Here is a 22,790-nt window from a genome sequence, read left to right on the forward strand (position 1 = left end):
AGATGATGTCTTCATTCTAGAGCCAGATTTCCCTATTGATTACATTGTACTTTCTATGAAATATCTAAAAGGAAAATTCACAAATATTGAACCTGGTATTTTCAATTACTGACTAAACCCAAGAACTCACTGTATTACAACATAATTTTGCATTTTAACAATATTATTAGTTGCTCTCCATCTGTATTAATAATATTGGCCTGAAGACTACTGTGATGCCATCTGAAACCCAGCAGTAAATGCAAGGTAGAGCTTTTTATGTAAGGTAGTCGTCATACTGTGGAACATTCCAGGCAGAGCAATGACATATCCATAGAAACAAGCAGGCGACGGACCCCCAAACCAAAATGTTAAATAATGGATTTTAAATAGGCTTTTATTATTGCTGCAGCTCATTTTTCTCATGCTAAAACTTTCCTTTTTCAATAGACTTTTTGTGCTTGTGTTACATGCTGCAATCCCTGGCTGCTCGGTACACATGTTTCCTACGCCAGCTTTGTGAGCAGTGCAGCAGAGGATGACAAAGCTAATGTTCAGTAAGACGGCGTAAGAAATGAAGGTGAAAAGGGAAGGCGCGGGGCGAGCGAGAGCCAAAGCGGAGGACCAGAGCCAGGCCTTTTATAGTTGCTGCGTCAGAGCCCTGGCAGCAGACAGTCAGCTGACAGCAGTGTATTTGCGCGCTGCAGAGGAAGCCTGGCTCACTCTCCCCTCCTTCTTCTCCTCCTCTTCCTCCTCCTCTTCCTCCCGGGGCCGACTACAAACACACAGTCACATTTGCGTTCAGTGCCTCTGCCGGTCACTGTCTCTCTGGAATGTTAACCTGCTAATCTGACGGCATGGAGAACAATTCTGTGGAGAAGAAGGAGGTGGCTGCAAAGTGCTGGAAGGAGCAGGGTATAGCTTCATCTTATTTTGTTTGGTCTGGAGTTTGGGCGTTATGTTTTTTATTATTATTATTTTTTTAGAATAACTTAATAGATTTGTAGATTTGTGCATGCTTAATTTGGCAGATAGTGATGTAAGGGGTGTTTGTAAAAAGGTGAGGTGCCATTGTTTAGTTTTTCATTGCATTGTGTAACTTTTTTAGTCGAGGGTCTGTCAAATGCTTTTCATTGTAATTTAATGAATGTAAGAGTAATGTAAGAGCTGCTTAATGTCATACTGTGTGACATTCTACACAGAGCAATGACATCACATATCATAGAAACAAGCAGCTTGACGGGACCCCCAACCAAAACGTTACATATTGGATTTTAAATTGGCTTTCAGTAATGGTGCAGCTCATTTTTCTCATGCTAGAACTTTCCTTTTTCAATACACTTTTTGTGGTTACGTTACATGCAGCAATCACTGGCTGCTTGGTGGTAAAAGGACCTTTGGACACTTGGGTAGTCAGTCACTGTGGCCAAAGGTAGTCTGGATCTGAGAGCAGAGCTGTCTGTGCTGTCAGCAGGCTCTGTGCTCATTGGTCACCGAGTCTCAGATATGCAAATGGAGCAGAGAGATGGAAGAAAAGGAGTTTTGGTCTCGGGGCCAGCATTTTGTTTACCATTGCCAAGGATGGTCAGGTCAACGAGCCTCTACTCTGGGCACAGGTTGTCCTCAACTCATTAACAAGATTCTGGCTTGTTATATGAAGTTTAAAGGGAGCATATTATGCAACTTTCTGATCTATTTTATCATGTTTTTTCATCAGATATACCTGGAGTTGTGTTTTGTTTCACACACAAATCCTGCATATTTAGGCTGAGTTCTCCTCCGTTCCACCTTGTGATGTCATATATTAATACAGGAAGTGCTCCCCTACACCTTCACTAGAATCATTTGGATAATTTTAAGCACTGGAATTGTCAATCTACTGAACAAAAGGTAAAAGGAAGCTGTTAACTTGAAAACTTCAGCTTCATGACATCACAAGGTGGAACAGCATTTTGAGCTTTGGAGATGTGGACAGACTAATAATAAAGGGTTACTCAAACATGTGTGAATGAAGCAAAACACAACTCCAGGTATGTTTTTAGGAGGTCACAGCATTCTAACATGACTTAAAGCTCACAAGAGTCAATTTTGCATATATAAGACCTTTAATCAGATGCAGCATGAAGTAAGTTATGTAAAGGTTTATTCTGCCAAGCACTTGAACACCTGTACTGTGTTTAAGAACTTCACAATTAGAACAAACATTGCATTGACGAAACCGAGTAGTTGTCGTTATGGTTAGAGTTATGAAATCCATGTTTGAGATGTGGTGTTGCCAGCTATACAATGACCTTTTGAGCTTGTAATGCGTTAGAATTAAACAACAATAACAGAGGTTTACTTGATTATCTAGCACAGATGACTGGAAAAGATGGCTGGATCACTTTCACAATTGGAACAAACAACCCTCAGACTCATCGTTTTGGCCTGGTGATGGTCATGTGTCCTGCTGTCTTAATTATCAGATACTGGACTACTTCTGTTGCCTAGCGTCAGAACACTGAAGCTTTTGTGCTGTGATGAGTGGTTTGTGTAGGGAAATACCGTTTATAGAGCCTGTAATGAAGACAGACTTGAAATGACTCGCAGTGTGTAGTGAATGCAGTGCACAGTGTTGTTTGTGAGTGTGTAGAAGGAGCGCGAGTGCATGGTGACTAAGCATTAAGAGACTTTATTTACTCTGTGCATCAAAAATAGATACGTTTGTTTATGTTGTAATATAAACTGCATATTGAGAAGTAGAGCTGCACAATTTGGAGCTTTGGTGCTGCAATTTACATCAAAATTATGCAATGATTGAGGCTCTAAAGGTCATTTTATTGTTTTTCTTTGACAATGACAAAAAATCTTGAATCAAAAGAGAGGTATCGATATTGCATTAGTATCGATATCGTGAAATTGACTAACTGCAATAATTGATACTGCAATATATGGATTGTATTGAGTTGCAATAACACCAAGGTTCTCCAGCTAACCTTTTTTTTTTTTTTTTTTTAAATAAAGCTGGTTTTAATAATTATTTTATTATAAAGTCCAAAATTAGCCTTGATTTTTAGTCCTAGTTTTCTGTAAATAAAAGCATGTATTTTGTTTTTAATACAACTAAAATGATTGAGTTGATGAAAGGGGGCAGTTTATACTTCTTTCTGCTCCATTTTATTCACATTGATGCATAACAATGTAACATCATTATTTTATATTCATCTTAAATGAATGAAACAAATAAAAAATATCAATATTGCAGTTTAAGTTTTAAGTGCATGACATATCACAAAATTTTCCAATATGGTGCAGCCCTATTGAGACGTCTACTACTGAATTAGCTGTTGTTAGTTCAGTTTTGCTCAGTTCAGTTTATTTGCCATTTGCAGTAAAAAAAAACCACACTGGAAATAGGGGTGCGAGAAGCCCAGAGTGCACAGCATTCATGCACAAATTAAAACATATTTAAAACACAAACCTCAAACATCATTTAGTCAAAGATAAAATAAATACATAAATATAAAGTGCCTGCTGCAGCCTTAAAGTGCATTTTTTAAAGTGATAGTGGGAAATAGTGAGTAAATTGGGCATTACGCATAACCCCCGACCCATAACAAGCTGCTGACAGTGGATACGAGGTGTGTATAGTGGGAGACATAAGTCATATTGAGCTGTCAGTCAGTACAGTCTCCTTCTCTGGACGTGGTGAGTGCTGAGCTGTTCTGGGTGGAGACTGGAACATGTCAATAACGAAGCAACACGTTTCCCTTTAAAACCGATCGAAGCAGCAGTTTAGCAAATACCTCATCAACACATGATTAGTCTGAAAGTGCAGTGTGTACATTTTTCTATCACAATGTTCCTGTTATTAATGTCACTGTTTTTCTTTGGGTGGAGTTGAATGCCTTATAAATCACAGCTCTGCCTCTGGGTAATCCTGCCCTTAGAACTGGACAAAGCCTGTACACTTATTAACTCTTGTTTTATAATCCTACACTTAAAGGTACACTATGTAACTTTATGGTTGGAGGTCCATCACCATCTTGTTTCTATGGATATGTCATTGCTTTGCTTCAAATGTTCCACAGTTTGACATTAAACAGATCTACCTTGCATTTATTCAATTATAGGTGTGTTATTGCTCAAAAATAGCAAGATAACAGGCATTCTGATTCTCCACAGACTTGACCTGTAATTTGGTAGCCTGGTTTGGTCTCCATGATAAAAAGGTTTAATGCCAGACTGAAACATTTCAGACAAAGCAATATCATAATACATGAGGGATTTCAATCTGATGGCCAACAATACTATTTATAGGATAAGGTACAATACATGTGACTAGCCAGACTGCTGTTGCTACTTTTGCTGCCTGAGCACTTACAGAATATGTGTATAATGGCACACAGACTAGAGCTTTTTTTTCTCAGAAGCTTTTTTAGCTATTGTGTGTTATCTTGGTAACAAAATGTGAAGACACATCAGGTTATTTTTGGTTCTTGTGTATTCTTGTTCAAACAAATTGTTGAAAGTCCAAATAACTTTTATTTCTCATAATGCCATATACATTCTTTTTAAAACTGGCAACCTTAAAAAGAATCTGAAATGGAATGTTTGAACATGTAGTGGGGTTTAAGTGTACTTCATTTGTGAGTCTGATGAAATCCATGTTTAACTGTCGAGCTGAACTCTCTTTATCTGGGCATTTCTCTGCCAGTTTTTTTACAGTCTGATTATGCAACATGTTCCTTGGCTCCTTGCACAAGTTGTAATAGTTTTACTTGGGCATTCTTGTACATCAGAAAAGTTGTTGTTCTCACTACACATTGTTTTCTGTGAGTATAACTAGACAGGAGCTTATAAGACCTCGCCCTTGTCTATAAATGACCATCACGTCTAAAATGCTCAAAGCTGGAGAGATCACCTTTGTGGTTTTTCAGAACAAATTCTATAGAAGTGTGAGTAATTCGTGCGCATGCGCCCTCTCTCCGCTGTGGCTCCATTGTGGCCCGGTGTCTCTCTGCCTCTCTCCCGGAGCCAGGCGGAGCTGCTGCTGCTCAGCGGAGGTTCAAGATGGACGCCAAACAGGGTTAGTCTAGCTATAATCTTTTGTTCACCATCATCACCCTCTTTACATGGCACATTTGCATTCCGCTACTTTGTCTGAATACTTGGTGAAGTATTTGCATGAGTGTCTGTGCTGGGCGGGGAGGCCCGGAGCAGCAGCGGGCCGCACGGAGGTCACGGCGGACAGTTTGACGTTTAGCCCCGCTGCTCAGATGGACTCGGGGGTGACCGCTTGTGTGTGCAGCCTGTAGGGCTACACATCCCCCCCATAAACCATGATAGTGCGGGAGGATTAAGTAGCGAATTAAAATATAGCTGACAGTGAAATGGGATCGGCTACAAGAGCTAGCAGTGATTTGGGTCTATTTTTAGCCGGGTTTCGCGATGCTAACACGCCTGCTACCATATGTAGCCTGGCGGCCACATTTGGCCCGTGGTCCAGCCCTCCATCGCAGCGGTCTGTACATGCAGACAAAGGCTCTGTCACACACACAGCTGCTCTGCTGCTGACGAGCTGCTAACATGTACTTAGCATCATGCTACTGTCACATAATGGAGCGCGAACAGTCAACGCCCACATTAAACCATTGTCCTGTCCCAGAGCGGCTGGACTAGTCTGTCTGTTTAATGCCTGTTTAACCACCAACACATCTGATATATCAGGTGGGCATCTCGTTTGAGATCAGCTCTCTGTGCACTTTATTTACTGGACAAGAGCCTGTCTTACCAGTGCTAATGGAGGATGCTTTTAATGCTGCAGCTGCCATCATTTAAAGCCAGTACTGTGCATAGACAGATTTAACCATTTGAATTTACACATTTTAACTCTCTTGATGGGTTGATGATTATAATGCTTTGTCTTACTGACAATTTGTCTCCATGTGCATTTTAAAATGCATTTCTGTGATAAAGGAGCTGTCCAGTTAACAGGTGAATAGGTAAATTGTGCTTTGCATAGTGTGAATAAACTCCTTATGTAACGGGCTGACTGGCCTGGTCTCACTGACTGTACAAGAGCAGGTTTCCAATGGCGCGTGAGATTGTAGGAGACCCCAGGACTTCTAATATTAACCACTGACCTGCCTGGAATTCTCTGGTGAAACCGAAGTATGGTCCGTGTGGGACCTCCAGCTGTCTGCCACCCTCTGCCTCCTTCACTTTCCCCTGAGGCGCTCACTGTCCCTGGGCATGTGAGGACCCACCTGAGGCTCTGGTGTTTCATGTGGGCACCATTGTGTTGCCAGCGCTGGGTAATGTCATCAGATTTTTATAAATGACCCAGATCTGCTGCTATCCAGGCCAAGCAGGGGACAGGACTCATATTTAGTTTCTACTCTGTCAGAACATACAGGGGCTGTAAGTGTCATTTGAGGCAGATCTCTCAGGCACAGTACGTAATCGCACTGTTGGGAACACTGCGGCTCCTCCCATTCACTTTGTCTCTGGGCGTTGCAATTAACCTTGATTTTTGCCTCAGAATAATAGGCCTAATCGTGTGTGAATCCCTGAGTGAATGAAACGTGTAAAGTCCTTTAAATGGCACATTCAGTTAAAAATAAAACGGTCACTATTTCAGGCTGCACCACAGGAACAGTGCAGGGCCTTGGTGGACACAGTTTCTTATCTAGAGGCACTATGATCATCATGGTCTTTTGTCATTTCTTTACAGAATAGGTTATGTTCACGTTCTTGAATTTGATGACATAATTTCAGATTAAAGTTCAGAACTGTAAATTGTGTATTTCTTGAAAAAATAGTAAATCTCCCATAAATATTGAACCTTATTTGTTCAGGATTGGCTCTACAAACATATTAATCTTATAGCTTAAAGTCCTTTCAACTGACAACAATCAGTCCTGTCTGTGGGGTTGAATAGTGGTGCCACTTTCTGAAGCTAGTGTGAAAAATGCATTTCCCTTTTGTTTCTCTGTACTGACAGAGAAGAAGTTGAACTTTGTGCCAATTTTTCTTTCTTTTAACCATAAACCGGGTCAACAAATCTGCAATATGATAGTTAAACAGTTAATTCCACTGTAGGATTCTGACCTGCCCTCCAGCTCAGTTTAAACTATAGGATTCTACAATGTGCTGATGTCACGTAAACGCAGCCTATGTAGACTTGTATGCAGTTTATTTTATCTGCACAGCACTCACCAGCTCACTGTTAGTGTCACTACTCCCTGTCTGATTTTATCTATGTGGTTTTTGTGACAAGTCACTAGAGAATTTAAAGACCAGGCAGTGGACAGTGAGTTTTGGGGAACGTCACTGACAGTAATCTACATATAAAACAATTGAGTAGTCTTTACTTATTTGTAATTGGTTGTCTATTACAGGTTTTGTGTTTTTTTTTATTTTTTTTTTTTTATTTGTTTGAGCAACATGGGCAAGGTACATTACAAACACAAGTATTTGTGCATGTACATTGTACATATGATTGGACCATCTCTGCAGCTCAAAAGGAGTATGCTGAAGTTTAAAAAATGTATCTTGTCCTACCCCGATTCATGCTTTCAATAAAAGTTGGCATTTGTTTAAGACACAGTGAGCAAGCTAGTGTGCTGCACAGAGCATTTTGGTTGAATCTTATTACACATTATTATACATTGAGTTTGATACTGGTCTATCCAGACCCGGCAGGGTAGATTTGCAGATGTAATGATTGTTCAGTGACTTGTCCTCTGTCCTCTGTGGGTTTAGAAGAAAACTATGATGACCTCACAGTGATGCCATCATGAGTGGGTCTGCTGGGTGCCGGCTCAGATGATGTCGTCTGGACAGAGCTGAGTCACGGTGGTGCTCTGACCTCTGGGCTGATCTCACCCAGCTATCAGGAAGTCAGCTACAAGAAATGTATACATTTTCTTTGGTATATTGATAGTTTGTGGTGACGTTGCGCTGGGGGCTACTGCAGACATCTATGGAGGAGTGTTTAGCAGTTACCATGGTGACGCAATGTACGCATTAGCAAACGCAGTCTTATGAGTTTTAGTGAGAATGACTAATTGGAAAAAACTGTTGGCTAATCTTATCCAGCTTGTGACTGTAATGTTGTTTGTGTACAGTTAAACAACAAGTCCCTCTAAATCATCTCTGTACCACTGGTTCCAACAAAGTCAGCTCTTTATGGTCAGATTGTGTGAAATAACAGCTCAGATTAAAGTCTTGGTGGGGTTGGTGGGTGGTACTCTACCTTAAATCAACCTCAAAATCACAAAATAATCATGATTTCTGATTTCAACATGACATTTATAATCATTTTGTACCAGTCAAAAGTTTAGACACACCTTTTACACATTTTTACTACTTTTCTACATTTTAAATACATACAGAAGACATGAAATATATGAAGATATATGGAATTATGTAGCAAAGAAAAAAGTGGGTGTGTTCAAACTTTTGACTGGTAGTGTATATTTTTAAAGCCCCCCTTATTCCCTTACGTCTAATCTGTGCCATCTCTGCTCTCCTCAGTGGTGGATCTCCTCTATTGGCGTGATGTTAAGAGCACGGGGGCAGTGTTTGGGGCCATCCTGCTCCTGCTGCTCTCCCTCACCATGTGCAGCATCGTCAGCGTGTGCTCCTACATCGGCCTGGCTCTCCTCTCCGTCACCATCTGCTTCAGGATATACAAGGGCATCCTGCAGGCCATCCAGAAGTCCGATGAGGGACACCCATTCAAGTGAGTCACAACACATTGGAATACTCAGACAAGCTCCCAAAGCAAATAAGAGCGGAAGTAGGGGCCCATATTATGCTATTTTCTCATCTATGTTATGTTTCCTGATCAAAAACATACCCAGAGTTTTGTTTTTTCCATTCACACGTTTAGCACGCAAACCCTGCATATTTAGGCTGAGTTCTTCTCTCAAACGGAAACCACCCTGCTCCACCTTGCGATGTCGTGTGGTAATACAGGAAGTGTTCCACTGTGTTTTTAAACTACATACATTTTCACTGGAATTATTTGGATGATTTAAACCAAAAAAAACTGGAATTGCCTGTCTCTGCTGAACAAAAGGCAGCTGTTAACTTGAAACCTACAGCTTCATGACATCACAAGTTAGAACAGAGCATTTTGAGCTTTAGAGGTGTAGCTTTAGAGACTAATAATAAACATGCGTGAATGAAACAAAACACAACTCTTGAGTGTATGTCTTTGATGAGCTAACAGCATTATAACATGGTTTAAAGGTCACAATAATCCATTTTGTGTAATATAGGACCTTTAAAAGCTAAATTACTTAACTTTTCTCTTTCAAATTAATAGTTTACCTCCTGAAAGTGTATCACAACAATCTGTCCCAAACTGCACTCACAAAACTACAACTGCATAGGAATCCATGCAAAAAACTATGTAGAAAATACTAGTGTGAATACCAGTGATGTTCCTATAGCGCTCCCCAAACCCTTTAGAACAAGTTAGACAAATATATATCCCTTTTCTTGTCCCGGCTTTATTGGTACCACAAGGCTAGAGCTATACAGGATATTAAATAGAAAATCTCTGCCGAGTCTTGTAGCCATGACAACGCAGTGTTTCAGAAATCTCAGAAAAACAAACAGACCATGGATGGAAAGCCCACACTTCAGGAAGCTCACAGTGGCTGCAGTTACATGTGCACTCTAAGTCTGATTTCTTGAGTTTATAAGATTATTAAAATGACATACGAAGGACAGTCATCTTTTTCTTTCCTATCATGGTTTCTCTCATCACTCACATGAGATTTTTTATCAGTTTGCATGTAATTGAAGTCATTTTTAAGGTCCAGAAATCAGATAATCAGATTTATGTGTACATGTGAACATAACCACATAAGGGCTGCATCTGGCCAGGAATTTGTTTTATTATGAGTAATTATTTGGAGTGAGTATTACATGTCAAATAAGCCTTCATTTTTGGGAAACAAGAGTATTCTCGATAGTTTTACTACTTGATATGTGAAAAGAATGAATTGGAAAAGCCTATTCTGAACACCTTTGCTGTTGATTCTGTCGCTGGCTTTAGCTTTAGTACAAACCCTGCTAATGACCTTTAATCACTCATTAACAGGGCTTATCATAATCTGTACAAACACATTTCTGTAGCCTTTGCCACACACTGTAAAAGGTGAAGGAATCGTTTGAGTTTTGAGATTTAAAACGTGTGATGAAACTTTAAATGACATTGTTTGCATTGCGCTCCTCCAGAGCTAAGTGCTGTCCTGTTGTCTTGTTGTAGGCAGTACCTCGACCATGAGGTGGCGCTATCTGAAGACATGGTGCACAAATACAGTGACATGGCCCTGAGCAAAATCAACAAGACCATCGCAGACCTGAGGCGCCTGTTCCTGGTGGAGGACCTGGTCGACTCCATCAAGGTGAGACCACAGCAGACAGAAGATGTTATAGGAGCACAGGGTATTAAAGCAACTGTATGAAATTTTTACTGTCTTAAAAACGTGAAAAACAGAACTACAGTGGTCCCTCGTTTATTGCGGGGGTTACGTTCTAAAAATAACCCACGATAGTTGAAATCCGCGAAGTAGTCATCTTTATATTTTACAATTATTATATCTGTTTTAAGGCTGTAAAACTCCTTACCACACACTTTATACACTTTTCTCAGACAGGACAGTTACAACCCTTTTTGCATCCTTCTTTAAACTTATTGCTGCTGTCGTCCCTTTGCTATTTTCTTCCTTCTTTATGTAATGAACTGAAGCTTAATTTATTTCGTAATGGAGCCCTACAGTGCAGAGTCCTGCACGGGTCCATTTTCGGAGACCGGCACCAGCGCAGCCCCACACCTTCCCATTAACCTGAAATTATATCAAACTTTTGTGGGTTTTGTTGGGGAGAAAACTTACAAACATACAGCACTTCAGAATCACACTGCTAGAGATCCATCATTTATGTAAATTAGGCAAACTGATCGCATTCTGTACTGTACAGGAGACACGGCATGGAGGAGATTGCATCCTAATTGGCTGTAGACCACTGTCAATCAAAGGGAACACATTGTGCATTCATACACTTAAAAAAAAAAAAGCATGCAAAATTGCAATTTAAAAAATCCATGAGACTGTGAAAGCTGAACCGCAATATAGCGAGGGACGACTGTAGTTCATTTCAAACAGTGTGCGGAGGTCCAAGTGTATTCCTCACTTATCTTTTATGTAAAGATTTTATTCATGCTATGGCAAAAAACACCTTATAATTAGACTCAGACAGCACATAGAGGCCAAAGTGAAGTTTTACTGTCAAATGTACCTATCTGTATTACGGAAAAACTACTACATTACTTTATTTCCTAAATTATATCAGTTACAATTCCTTTTAATTTTGTAATCATCATCAGTGAGGTGGTTTGATCAATTTTTCCTCTGCTGAACTTACAAAGACTCTCCCTTCCTCTCTCAAATTAGCCCCTAAATATTTGTAAAATTTTCAGGATATTATTCGGCGCGTGCTTCCTGTTGATGACGGCGGGGCATCTGTTCTAATTCAACAGACCTCGGGAATGTGTTACAGGAATGTGTGGTCAAAAGTCACTGATTAAAGATTAGCCACTAGATTCTCTGTGCAACACGAGCCACACCATTAAGGAAAATATATAATTGCGATTTTGAGATGCACTGTAATTGAACAGAATCCTATAATTAAAACATAAATCTATAATCAAATTTTAAACTCGTCTAGAAGAATTGTGAACACCTAGAATCTGAATTTTTTTTTTAAGTTTTTTTTTTTCTTTCTAGTTTTTATATATTTTTAACCCTGAATTAACTCAAGATCAATACAGAATCAGAGCAGGCAACACGAGTGACAGCTTTGTGCACAAAAATATATAACTCTATCAGTTATTTCTATTGTAGTGCAGTGTTTTATTTAGATTATGCATCATTTCAATGCACACTCCTACTCAGGTTGATCCATCTCTTAATCTTGGTCATTTCTCTGTGTGATTAGTTTGTATTAAATGAGTTCCCACATTCGCTTCCATCATAGAAATAAACAGAAAAAGAGCTTTTTTTTTTTCTTTTTTTTTTTTTGACAGAATGATAGAAATATGAACTGACAGACTAATAATACAAGAATCATGTTTCAGAACATGTTTGCACAGATCTAATCACGGAGTTTGCAGCAGTTTTTATCCCGAATAAGGTGGGAGATTTTCTTGTTTGTGGAGGAAAGTCTGGCACATCAAAAATACATTTTGCTGTTCAAATTTCGATTTGATCGCGATTAATCTTGCAGCCCTAACAACACAAGGTTTCTAAAATACTTCTACATAAACCGTTAGAATCCGATGAGTCCTCCTTGCCTTATAGACAGTGAATAAGAGATGTCTCACAAGAATAAAGCTGTAGTGTTAATCACAGCGTCTCCCTGTGTGGACACTGAGCCCTGCAGCTGTCCTCAGACTGTCGTCACCCTCCCTGACCCCTCCCTCAGCCCCTTTCACCCCTACCTCACCCCTCCCTCACACACAGCCACTAAAATACCACACTTTACATGCCCTTAGAGGGTAACTTTGTCCATTTACTGCTGCTGCTAGTGTTGTCACCATAATAAAATTTCTGATACAAAGGAATAAAATGTTCAATCCATATTCCGATTCCAATGATAACAAAAAAACACTCTCTCCTTAGACAACAGAATTAGATTTTCAACATTAAATGGTAGTACTTTCTTTTCTTTTCTATTCCCATGTGGTGTTATATCTGTAATCCCTCAGTGGTTCAGGTTGGTTCCAGAGTGTCCATGGGTGTATACTACTCTATGTGCTCTTATATTTGTTCTGATACAGCTCAACATCATTCTAAAACTAGTTACAAAAGATTAATTTCTTTTCTGTAAATTCTTTAGCGTCAGTGAGTATGTTTTCAATACTACTGTCGTTTTAGTATTGATTAATATCAGATTTTTGATACCTTTTACAAACCTATGTACAACCGATTTACAACTCTGTCTGACCTGTAAAACTATTGAACTCTTACCTAATTTAATCTTAATCTAAATCTCCTGCCGTAATGTCCTCCTCCCTCTCGAGTTTTCCACACCCTCACTCTCACCACCAGTGGTTAAAGCGGTCGGCCGTGTAGGATTTGGCTCGCTCCAGGCTGAAACTGTTTTCTAATGTGCCTATAGTTGAACATGACATAACAGTCCAACAGTCAACAGAAAAGGAAGTGCGCTGAGGCTCAACTCTGACATACAAACTCTGACATAGAAACTCTGCCAAGATTTAACTGCTCCAAAACTCCACCCTCAGGATCTGTTCAGCTAGTTTATCTGTTCTGAAGGCTTAATCATCCAGGGGAAAAAAAAAAAAAAAAAGAAAATTCAGATCATTTAGTTATTATTTGATCACTGGCACTGTGGAAATCATTTGACTAGTTTCATTTAAAGGACATGTCATGCAAACTAGAGCTTTTATCCATGTTACAATGATTTCCCTTCATCATTTACCCACCCCTAGTTGTATTGAGTATTTCATGGATGTTTGCAGTTTTTATTTTCCTGCAGTTAAAGCAAGGGTCCCCAACTACAGAGCTTTTCTTTTTTTATTGTCTAACTTCATACGTGTGTCCTAGAGGGGTTTATTTTGCTATTTTGTCAGTAAATAAATTCCTATTCCTAATTTGGAACTCGGCTCCAATTTTGCCCCTTTAACTTCAGTGAGCTTCATCCGAGTGGAGCCGAACGCTGTGGGTGACATGGGTACAATCTGTGAATGTGAATTATAATGGATGTGTCACGGGCTTATACTTTTGCATTAGTAGTAACTTCATGTTTTCTCTGTTGCAGTTTGCAGTTTTGATGTGGATCCTGACCTACGTTGGAGCCTTGTTCAACGGGCTCACCCTGGTCATCCTCGGTAACACTGCTCTCCTTATAACACTATTACACTGTTAAAAATACTATTACACTGTTACAACATTATTACACTGTTACCATTACACTATTTTAACACTGTTACACTGCTACTGTTATAACACTCTTACACTAATTTATTACACTGTTACAACACTATTACACTGTACTCTATTCCCACTGTTACAACACTATTACACTGTTGCTATTACCACTGTTATGACCTTATTTCACTGTACTCTATTACACTGTTACTGTTAGAACACTAGTACACTGCTACAGTTACACTGCCAGAACACTATTACACTGTACTCTATTACACTGTTAATATTACCACCATTACCACTGTTATAACATTTTTACATTGTTAATATTACTGCTGTTAAAGATCCTGTCTGTGAACATTTCTTTTTGTTTTCTAGCCGTGGTTGCAGCGTTCAGTTGCCCGATCATCTACGAGAAGCACCAGGTAAGATCACATTCTGAATTCCCCTGTGTGTACAGCTGCATTGTGTCGTGTGTCTGCTGTTATAGTAAATGTGCTTCGTGTTGTTTCAGGCTCAAATTGACCATTACTTGGCATTGGTGAACAACCAGATTAAGGACGTTGTTGGAAAGTAAGTTGGACTACTCTTGTATGGTCTTCAATTTGCCTCTGTTGGAATTGCTTTTTAAAAATCTTCACAGTTTCTTTTCATTATAATTTGTTGGCTCTTTTTTCTTTCTTTTTTTTACCTGAATTTGGGTCTCTTTTTTTTGTTTGTTTGTTTTTTTTAGTGTATAATTTCTCTATTTGACAGTTTCTGATTCAAGTTATAATGTTGTTTTCTCATCACAAACAGACCTGGAGTTGTGTTTTGTTTCATTCATACATGTTTAACACATAGACCCTGCATATTTAGGCAGTTTTTCTCTCAAACAGAAAACACTCTGTTCCACTTTGTGATGTCATGTGGTCATACAGACCAGACTGCCTTCACTAGAATCATTTGGATAATTTCAGCCCCAGAATTGCATATTTGTACTGAACAAAATGAGCTGTTCTCTTAAACTACTGCTTCATGACATCACAAGGTGGAAGACAGCTTGAGCTCTGGAAATGTAGACAGACTAATGATAAACTCAAACTCAAACATGTGTAAATAAAACACAACTCCATTTCTGTTTTTGAGGAAGCAACATTATAATCTTAACTCTAAGAAGAATGAGTTTTGTATAATCTTGGACCTTTAACCTGTATTTGTTTTCTTGTTTAGGATCCAAGCGAAGGTTCCTGGAATGAAGCGTAAATCTGAATGAAGTGGCGGCAGGTTGGCGGTTTGGAGGACGTCCTGAGCGCGCGTGGCGGAGGAGGGGGAGGGGGGAGGAGGGGTGTAAATGAAGGAAGCCGAGGAGAAGAGGGGGACTGGCGCAGACGCAGCCCTTCTAACTTTATTTGTCAATTTAATAATAAACACTTTTTCCAGGTGAATTCCTTTTTTCTTTTGTGTTTTCTGAAGAAGTGAAGCCGAGGTTCACGACACCAAACCCCCCCGTCATAGTGTAATAGTTTATTTTTATTTTTATTTGCGATTTAACCTGTCAAGCCCTGTGCTTTTGACTGACCTCCCTGCGCACCTGTCAGCCCCGAGCCTCTTCTTTGTCGTGGGGTTCGGTGGAGGTGTGGAGGGTCGCTGGAGCTGCCTTGTCTTTAGTTCTGGTGGTGTGCTTTTACCTGTCGTGTCCCTCAGGCTTCAGCGTGTCCTGGGTCAGCGGGCGGGGCCTCTGCGCAATGTGGGCGTGGCCTCTGCGCGATATGGGTGGGGCTTCCGTGTGAAGAGCGACGCCGTACACCAGGTCTGTGACTCCAGGCGGGGGGAGGGGCAAGGGGGAGGGGGAGGGGTCGTACTACCGTTTAATTAATAAACTTTCATTGCTTCTGAGTAACTTTAGCTAGAGACACCTAGAAAATCTTTGGCAGATAATGAAACATAAATTGCATCGAGTTTTTTCCATGTCATAGCAGCTGGAACACGTTTACATTCACCCATGTCATAAAAGGTTAGAAAAAGCTGAAAAAAAAGCAGTGGGCGTTCATACTGTCTGTGAAGCTGATATCTTCATCAAGTTGCAATTCAATGTGACTTTGAGAATCTTCAAGCGTTTGTTTGTTATGCAAGTATAATTGTGAATGAACTTCATACTTCAATTGTGACTCTAAACGCTCCCCGCGGAGCCGTGTTTGTGGAATGCATTGTGAGATGTAAACAATTATCAATAAAGCTTCTAGACGAAGAGCGCCGCCTCCTCATTCTTTTCTGTGGCTGTTATATTTTCCCTGTAAGAACAATGGGTGGTTCTCTTAAGTAAAAGTACAGATAACGGGTGAAAAAGTAAAGTCAAGTAAAAGTATCACATGAAAAGAATCGACAGAAGTAAAAGTATTAAAGTACAAGGTTAAAAATGTGCCTAAAGTGTTGGAGTAGAGGTCTTATAAAGCTTTGCCTTTAGTGATTTTGTCAGATTTTTACTGAATTTTGTTCAACAGAAACAACTGAATCAATATTTTTTTTCCTAGCTGTTCTTTTTTTTGCTTCCTCAAACTACAGATGTATTAAAAAATAAAAGCCCTCAGGTTTTTCAGCAGGTCTCACACAATAAAAGTATTTTATTTTGACTTTTCAGTCTAGTTACAGTACAGTACTGTAACTGTTGTCAAATGTAGTGAAGTAAAAGTAAAACATATTCACTGTAAAATGTCCTTAAGTATAAATTTGAGGCAGCTGTAGTTTACTACTTTTACTTCGTTACGTACCACCACTGGTAAGAACATAGTGTGCATTTTAAAGGCTAGTGGAAAATATTTGTCCCACATGCTGACCAATAAACCTGATGCCACGGAGCACATGCTGTTCTTTGTGATGGTGTCGTTATCTTCATTTTGGTGGCATGTGGTGTTGAAGCCAGACATTTAAATATAATAATTTGAGTGTCCAACAATTGCTTTATAAATCAAACTCTTTACAGTTCATTATTCATTTTGTCCACACCTGCTGACGGCTGCTGCGCTGGGACAGACTGAGGGAGGTGAGGCTGCATTCATCACAAGCTGTCGTCAAGTTGTTGCCACTGTCTGAACAGAAGTCACAAATTAGGAACTTGTTTTGGCGTTATGGTGCAACATACAGCAGTGAAGAATGAAAAACTATGACAAAAGAGAAAGGCATGCATTACAATAAAGTAAATAAAAATAGACACTCTGTTCCACCTTGTGATGTCATGTGGGAATGCAGGAAGTGCTCCAGTGTGTTTTTAAATCCTATACACCTTCACTAGAATCATTTGGATGATTTCAGCCCTGGAATTGTCGATCTCCACGGAACAAAAGGTAAAATGATCTGTTGACTTGCAAGTTGTGACTTTGATTCGAGTCACTATTTTTAAAAGACTTGAGACTTGACTTGATAAAATGGACTAAGACTTGGACTTGAGGGTCAATGACTTTGCACTTGACTCGGACTTGAGCACTGTGACTTGAGAAGACTTGATGCTTCTTCTAAAAAATATATGTTTCTAGAAAATACTTTTTACACTTGATACATGCGGCGCTTAGTTTTACAAGAACAAACTGGAACATGTCCCTCACACTTTTCCATTTGTTACTTTGGATGAAACTGAAGTACTGTGATATAGTGACCCACAGGTTGGCTGGTGTGATTCCAGCTCCCACAGGTGAATGCTGCTGTTGTGTCCTTGGGCAAGACACTTAACCCACCTTGTCCACAGTGTCTGCGTACACTGGTGTGTGAATGGGTGAGTGGTTCCTTGTTGTAAAGTGCCTTGAAGGTGGAAAAGTGGTATAGAAAAATGTGACCATTTTCCATCAAATGTCGTACAATACAGTAAAATAGAACATCATCCTTCTGTTTTAGTGCAGACAAAATAACTTATTAAGCATCTTAATTCTTTCTATTCTGACAAATGATTCACACTAAGATCTCAAGACATTAAAAAAGGAAAAATAAGCATTTCTACAACTCTTATATTAATGCTCATATATAAATATACCATGACTGTGCAATGTTTAAAAGTCATAAATTGCACAAATCTAAGATGAAATGATTTGAAGCTCAAAGCAGATGACCTGGACTTAACCTGGACTTGACACGGACTTATGTTGAGTAAAAAAACAGTTGGACTCAAGTCGAGACTTGACTTGGACTTGACACGGACTTATGTTAAGTGAAAAACACGTGGACTCGAGTTGAGACTTGACTTGGACTTGACATGGACTTATGTTAAGTAAAAAACACTTGGATTTAAGTCGAGACTTGACTTGGACTTGCTTGTATTTGATTTGGGACTTGACAAGGACTTGAGGTCAAAGACAGAAAATTAATAAAGATAATTAAGATAAATAAGATGAATTAATAAAGGATTACTCAAACATGTGTGAATGAAACAAAACCTAACTTCAGGTGTGTTTTTGAGAAGATAAAAGCCTTATAACACGGCTTAAAGAGTGTGTGCAATATAAAACCTTTATATGTTACAAACAAAAAAAGAGACGACAAGTTTAAAGTTCCATATCCGTTTATATGTTTCACACACACATTTGTGAAGACAGTCATTCTTTATAAAAAATCATCCACAAACAAGTTTTGGTTGAAAAATAAATTCATGCATCATTTATATCCCATGTACAGAATAATACAAGTCACATGATCACTGCCGGAGAAGACTGTTCGTGAGCAGCATGTTTTCTAGTTCAACATTACATTATATATTTATTTATTTATTCATTTATTTCTTTATTTAATCATATTCTTGGCTTATTGTTTACTCTTTTATCTGCAGCCATCACACAAACACAGCACAGTGAGACCTGACTTTCACTAAACACACACTTAGTAGAATCTTCTGTGATAAATAATTTCTTTGTCATTTTCATAACTCTTAAAGGTGCACTGTGTAACTTTTCTGGTGGAGGGTCTGTCGAAAAAAAGCATTTGACGGATCCTCCACCAGAAAAGTTGCGCAGTGCACCTGTGACTACCCCCTCTCCTTGCTGTTGTAGAATAAAAGTAGAGTGGATTCATATTTATATACGACTCAAAACAGCTCACTAAAATAGTTCTACATCTATATTCTCGCACAGTCAAAAGTGTCTCTGTAAAATAAATAGAATCTTTTTATAGTGCAGTTGTAACTAAACGAGATGCAGCCGTTTTAAAGGCAATTAGGAAGAACTCACATGTTTGAATATTCTGTGGCATTATTGGAGACTTGAACGGTGCCTAGAGGGTTAAACTGGTGATCAAATATTAAACAGCCAACTAGGAATAAAAATCTCTTGTCTGTTGTTTTCATATTAGTCAGTGTTGATACTTTGCAGCTTTTAGAATTAACATTCTCTGGGGGTGAAGCAGACTGGAGGCAGTGCTCTGACTGAAGCTGTTACTCAAATTAGACTTTAATCTTGAGTAAATTTTAACACAATCTGACTTTAAAGTGGGACTAAACGCCTAAACTCCGCCCACAACCACATTTCAAATAAAGCCGGTAAACTGGGCAGTACCTAGAGATTAAAGGGCAGAGTGAGGGGGGAAGAGAGGCGTATCTGGAGGTTTTAAGGATTTTCGTGCAATGTGGCAGTCACGTGATGTAACGTAGAGCCCTGCCCGCGGGACCAGATGCAAAACAGTGCGGTGCGAGACACATTTTGAAAGCTCACTGCAGGTGCGGGCGGGAGCAGGACTGCACAATGTGGGAGCAGGCGGGGGGGATAACGACTGATAATTGACTTTTTAATTTGTAACGAAGGCTGAGCGAGGGATCGGGGTTTTGCTTTGATGGCGTTCCACATACAAAATGTTTGCTGCAAACTCAGGATGATTTCTTAGGCAGCCAAAGGTTTCCTTTTTTGTCCTTCCTGTATAAATACTGCCCATCACTTTTCACTATTTTTCAATTCCATTGGGAAGGGAAACAGTTTGAACAAAGTACTTGAAATTGTAGTAGCCAATGGAGGGAGCATATACTTTGCCTGCTTTTGACTAGAAAGCTGCAAATTTACCCAGAAAGACAAGGAACTGTAGATAAAACTATTAAAACATGTATAGAGTTAAGTAGTAACGACTTAGAAATCCAAGTTTTTCAAATCCAAAAGCGTCCATTTTGTCTACTTTTGTATATCAACTTCTTAACTTCTCTGGTTTCTTTAAAAGACAAGAACCTAACAGTTTTTCAGTTAGTCACCCACCCTTTTTTTGTTGAAAATCTTACATCTAAATGGCCCTGAATGGTTGCAAGCTTCTGAAAATCCCCCTCCCCCAGTGTGACATCATTGCAAAGTATCAATACTGACCAATAATAATTAGTTAATAAATATGTTCAAGACTGGGAAAGGGCAACTTCTTCTACATAATCCAGAGTCTACCTGACCAGTCCCCCTTTAACAGCACCAGAACATAACAAATAAGATTTACCTGGCAGTATCATGCTAATATAATGTATTGCAGATAAATATACAGTATGAATGGAGTAAACTACAGTTCCCATAATGCAACAGTATAGTCTTTTTTTTCCAGCGAAGGAGCAAAGGAAGAAAACCCCCATACTCACATTGGTACCATTATACATTTGATAATTATAGAAATATTTCCATAAACTTGTGTAAACAGTTTGATATGATATAAGGTGTATTTTATAATTAATAACTTTTGGTGTAATTGTAGTTTTGTTTTTATGAATGTGTAACAGCCTTTGAATTTACGTATTGTTAAGTGGTACCAAAATATTTTCACATTATTAAAGGTGCACTGAGTAACTTTTCGGTTTGGGTTCCGTCACCAGCTTGTTTCTATGGTTTTAATGCCGTACTGTGAAACATTTCAGACAAAGCAATAACATCTCCATGAAGAAAAAAAGCATTTGACGGACCCTCCACCAGAAAAGTGACACAATGCACCTTTAAAATTAAAACTTAAAAACTAAAAAATCTTCTAATACATTTCTATGCAACAACCCTTGGCCTTTTTGCATTAGATTTAGAATTTATAATCCTAAAACAGACAATTTTACAACATTTATAGATAGAAATAGATTGGACAATTGTGCAGCTAAATAACACTGTCACATCCGCTAACAAATACAGCTGCGTTTTCAGTCTCACGTTCACGATCGCGGCGTTTTTGGATGCGGAAAACTGGAATACTGCAGCGAATTCTCAAATCGACGTCTCAACATTCTCAGAGTAGCACCAGACGGAGTACAAAATCATGAATCGGAAATCAAAATCAAAACCAGAAATCAACGCAGGCGGAAAATTCCACAAAGGCACTTCAGTGTGAGCGCGTCCCACAGGCCAAGGCTCTGGGATGGAAGGGCATCTGTCGCGGTTCGGCTCCTTGAAAATGTCCCTCTAGAGCTCCCGTACAAGCAGGAATGTCAAATGTCCAGGTGTGTTTTTTTGTTTTTTTTAAAGAATCACCTGTCTCCTCGCACGCTGCATAAGTCATTTTCAACTGGTAAATCTTTTTTTTTTCTCCCTTTAAAATCAAATATGGTATGGAAATGTATTAAAGCTGCACTGTGAAACTTTTCTCTGCATGGTGATGTTATTGCTTTACCTGCAGTGTTCCAAAGTATGGCATTAAGGTTTTCAATCTCCATAGAAACAAGCAGGAGACGTTACCAGGTCAATTTAAAAGGTGAGATCTGTGAAAAAGGCGACCCCACTCAGTCAGAATGCACATTTTTAAAAGCTGTTTTTTATAGTTTATAGTTTAATACCAAATTGTGGAACATTAGAGGCAAAGCAATAGTATCCTCGTGGTTAGGAAAAGTTACGCAACGCACCTTTAAAATAAAAGATATGGAGGCACGTAAAGGCTAAAAATGCATGTTGCTGATAAAAACAATCAGAAGTGCGCTGCATATATATGTTTTTTTTATCTAGATTGAATGTGAATGAAGCCTTCGTCAGGTAAAAACGTTGCTCGTGTCAGTAAATTGTCCATAGTCTCGACCACCTGTCTGTTTAAACTATACTAAACTGCGGTGTTCATTTGGCAAACTGCAGCACCAGCAGAGCCTCGTGGTCCCTGTGGTCCTCCTGGAATCGGAGCTTGTGAAGCGTGTGGCAGATGTTCTTAGATGTTCTGATCACTTGTGGTGCTTTGTTTAAGGCGTCTCATCAAAGCGGTGCCTCGTCTTCATCACAGGCATTTCCACAGAAACACACTGAAACACAGAAGATACGTGCACATATATGAGGACAGAAACAGAGGAGAGGAGTACGGTCTGTCTAAAGCACGATGTCCAAACTTCCAGCTCCTACTGACCCCGGCTTCCATTGACTTACATTGGAATATTGTGGCCCCTTTCTCTGTAACCGCTTCAATGAGCCTCATCATTTTGATCTTAAAATGTTTGAATTAACCCGCTCTACATGATCTTGGGGTTTTCTCTGCTATCTGCGATCTGCCTGTAAAAAAAAAATTCTATTCATAACAGACCCTGGCTCCAAATTCACTCCTGTGACTGTTAACATCCCCAGCTTCATTTGAGTGGAGATAAACGTTATAGGTGATGTCAAATGAAGAAAGTCAATTTGTCAACTGGACAAAAGTTTATTTTGGTCGAAAATGTTTTGCAGCTCATCCAAGCTGCTTCTTCAGTCCTGGTCAGACGTTCGTGGATACTTCCTTATAGTTTGTTTGTTAGCTAGGCCTATTGAACTTGCACTGTGTGTGCATAATGGGTGCTTTCACACCTCTGAGTCTGATCTGGCTACCCGTATGTTTTTTTTGTTTTGTTTTGATTTAAGGTTTGAGGATGGAGTTGCAAATAGGAGAAAGATTATGAAGATTAACTGTAAAATGCATCTGAAAGTGTGTCTATTGCAAATATGTTTGTATATGTGG

General features: G+C 39.3%; 2 protein-coding genes across 6 annotated transcripts in view; one reads left to right on the forward strand and one right to left on the reverse strand.

The window, feature by feature from the left end:
- LOC110153155 (reticulon-1-A-like) overlaps positions 1–15,234 on the forward strand; it is a 33,735-nt gene extending 18,501 nt beyond the window's left edge. For 3 of the 5 annotated variants that reach the window (XM_020917028.2, XM_055162430.1, XM_055162431.1), the window contains 6 exons: positions 8,500–8,707; positions 10,247–10,385; positions 13,819–13,888; positions 14,307–14,353; positions 14,443–14,501; positions 15,141–15,234. In XM_020917028.2, the coding sequence (XP_020772687.2) occupies positions 8,500–8,707; positions 10,247–10,385; positions 13,819–13,888; positions 14,307–14,353; positions 14,443–14,501; positions 15,141–15,183 (566 nt within the window). In that variant the 3' untranslated portion in view covers positions 15,184–15,234. Of the gene's footprint in view, positions 1–736; positions 895–4,908; positions 5,048–8,499; positions 8,708–10,246; positions 10,386–13,818; positions 13,889–14,306; positions 14,354–14,442; positions 14,502–15,140 lie in introns of those variants that run through there. The other 2 variants (XM_055162432.1, XM_055162433.1) reach the window with 2 other exon arrangements.
- Positions 15,235–22,007: 6,773 nt separating this feature from the next.
- LOC110153137 (EMAP like 6) overlaps positions 22,008–22,790 on the reverse strand; it is a 139,250-nt gene continuing 138,467 nt past the window's right edge. The window contains exon 45 of the mRNA XM_055162877.1: positions 22,008–22,107. Within this exon, the coding sequence (XP_055018852.1) occupies positions 22,083–22,107 (25 nt within the window). The 3' untranslated portion in view covers positions 22,008–22,082. The remainder of the gene's footprint in view (positions 22,108–22,790) is intronic.

This window comes from Boleophthalmus pectinirostris, unplaced genomic scaffold (genome assembly GCF_026225935.1).
Source record: "Boleophthalmus pectinirostris isolate CB_2022bp ecotype Guang Dong unplaced genomic scaffold, ASM2622593v1 HiC_scaffold_5, whole genome shotgun sequence".
Taxonomy (NCBI): Eukaryota; Metazoa; Chordata; class Actinopteri; order Gobiiformes; family Gobiidae; genus Boleophthalmus; species Boleophthalmus pectinirostris.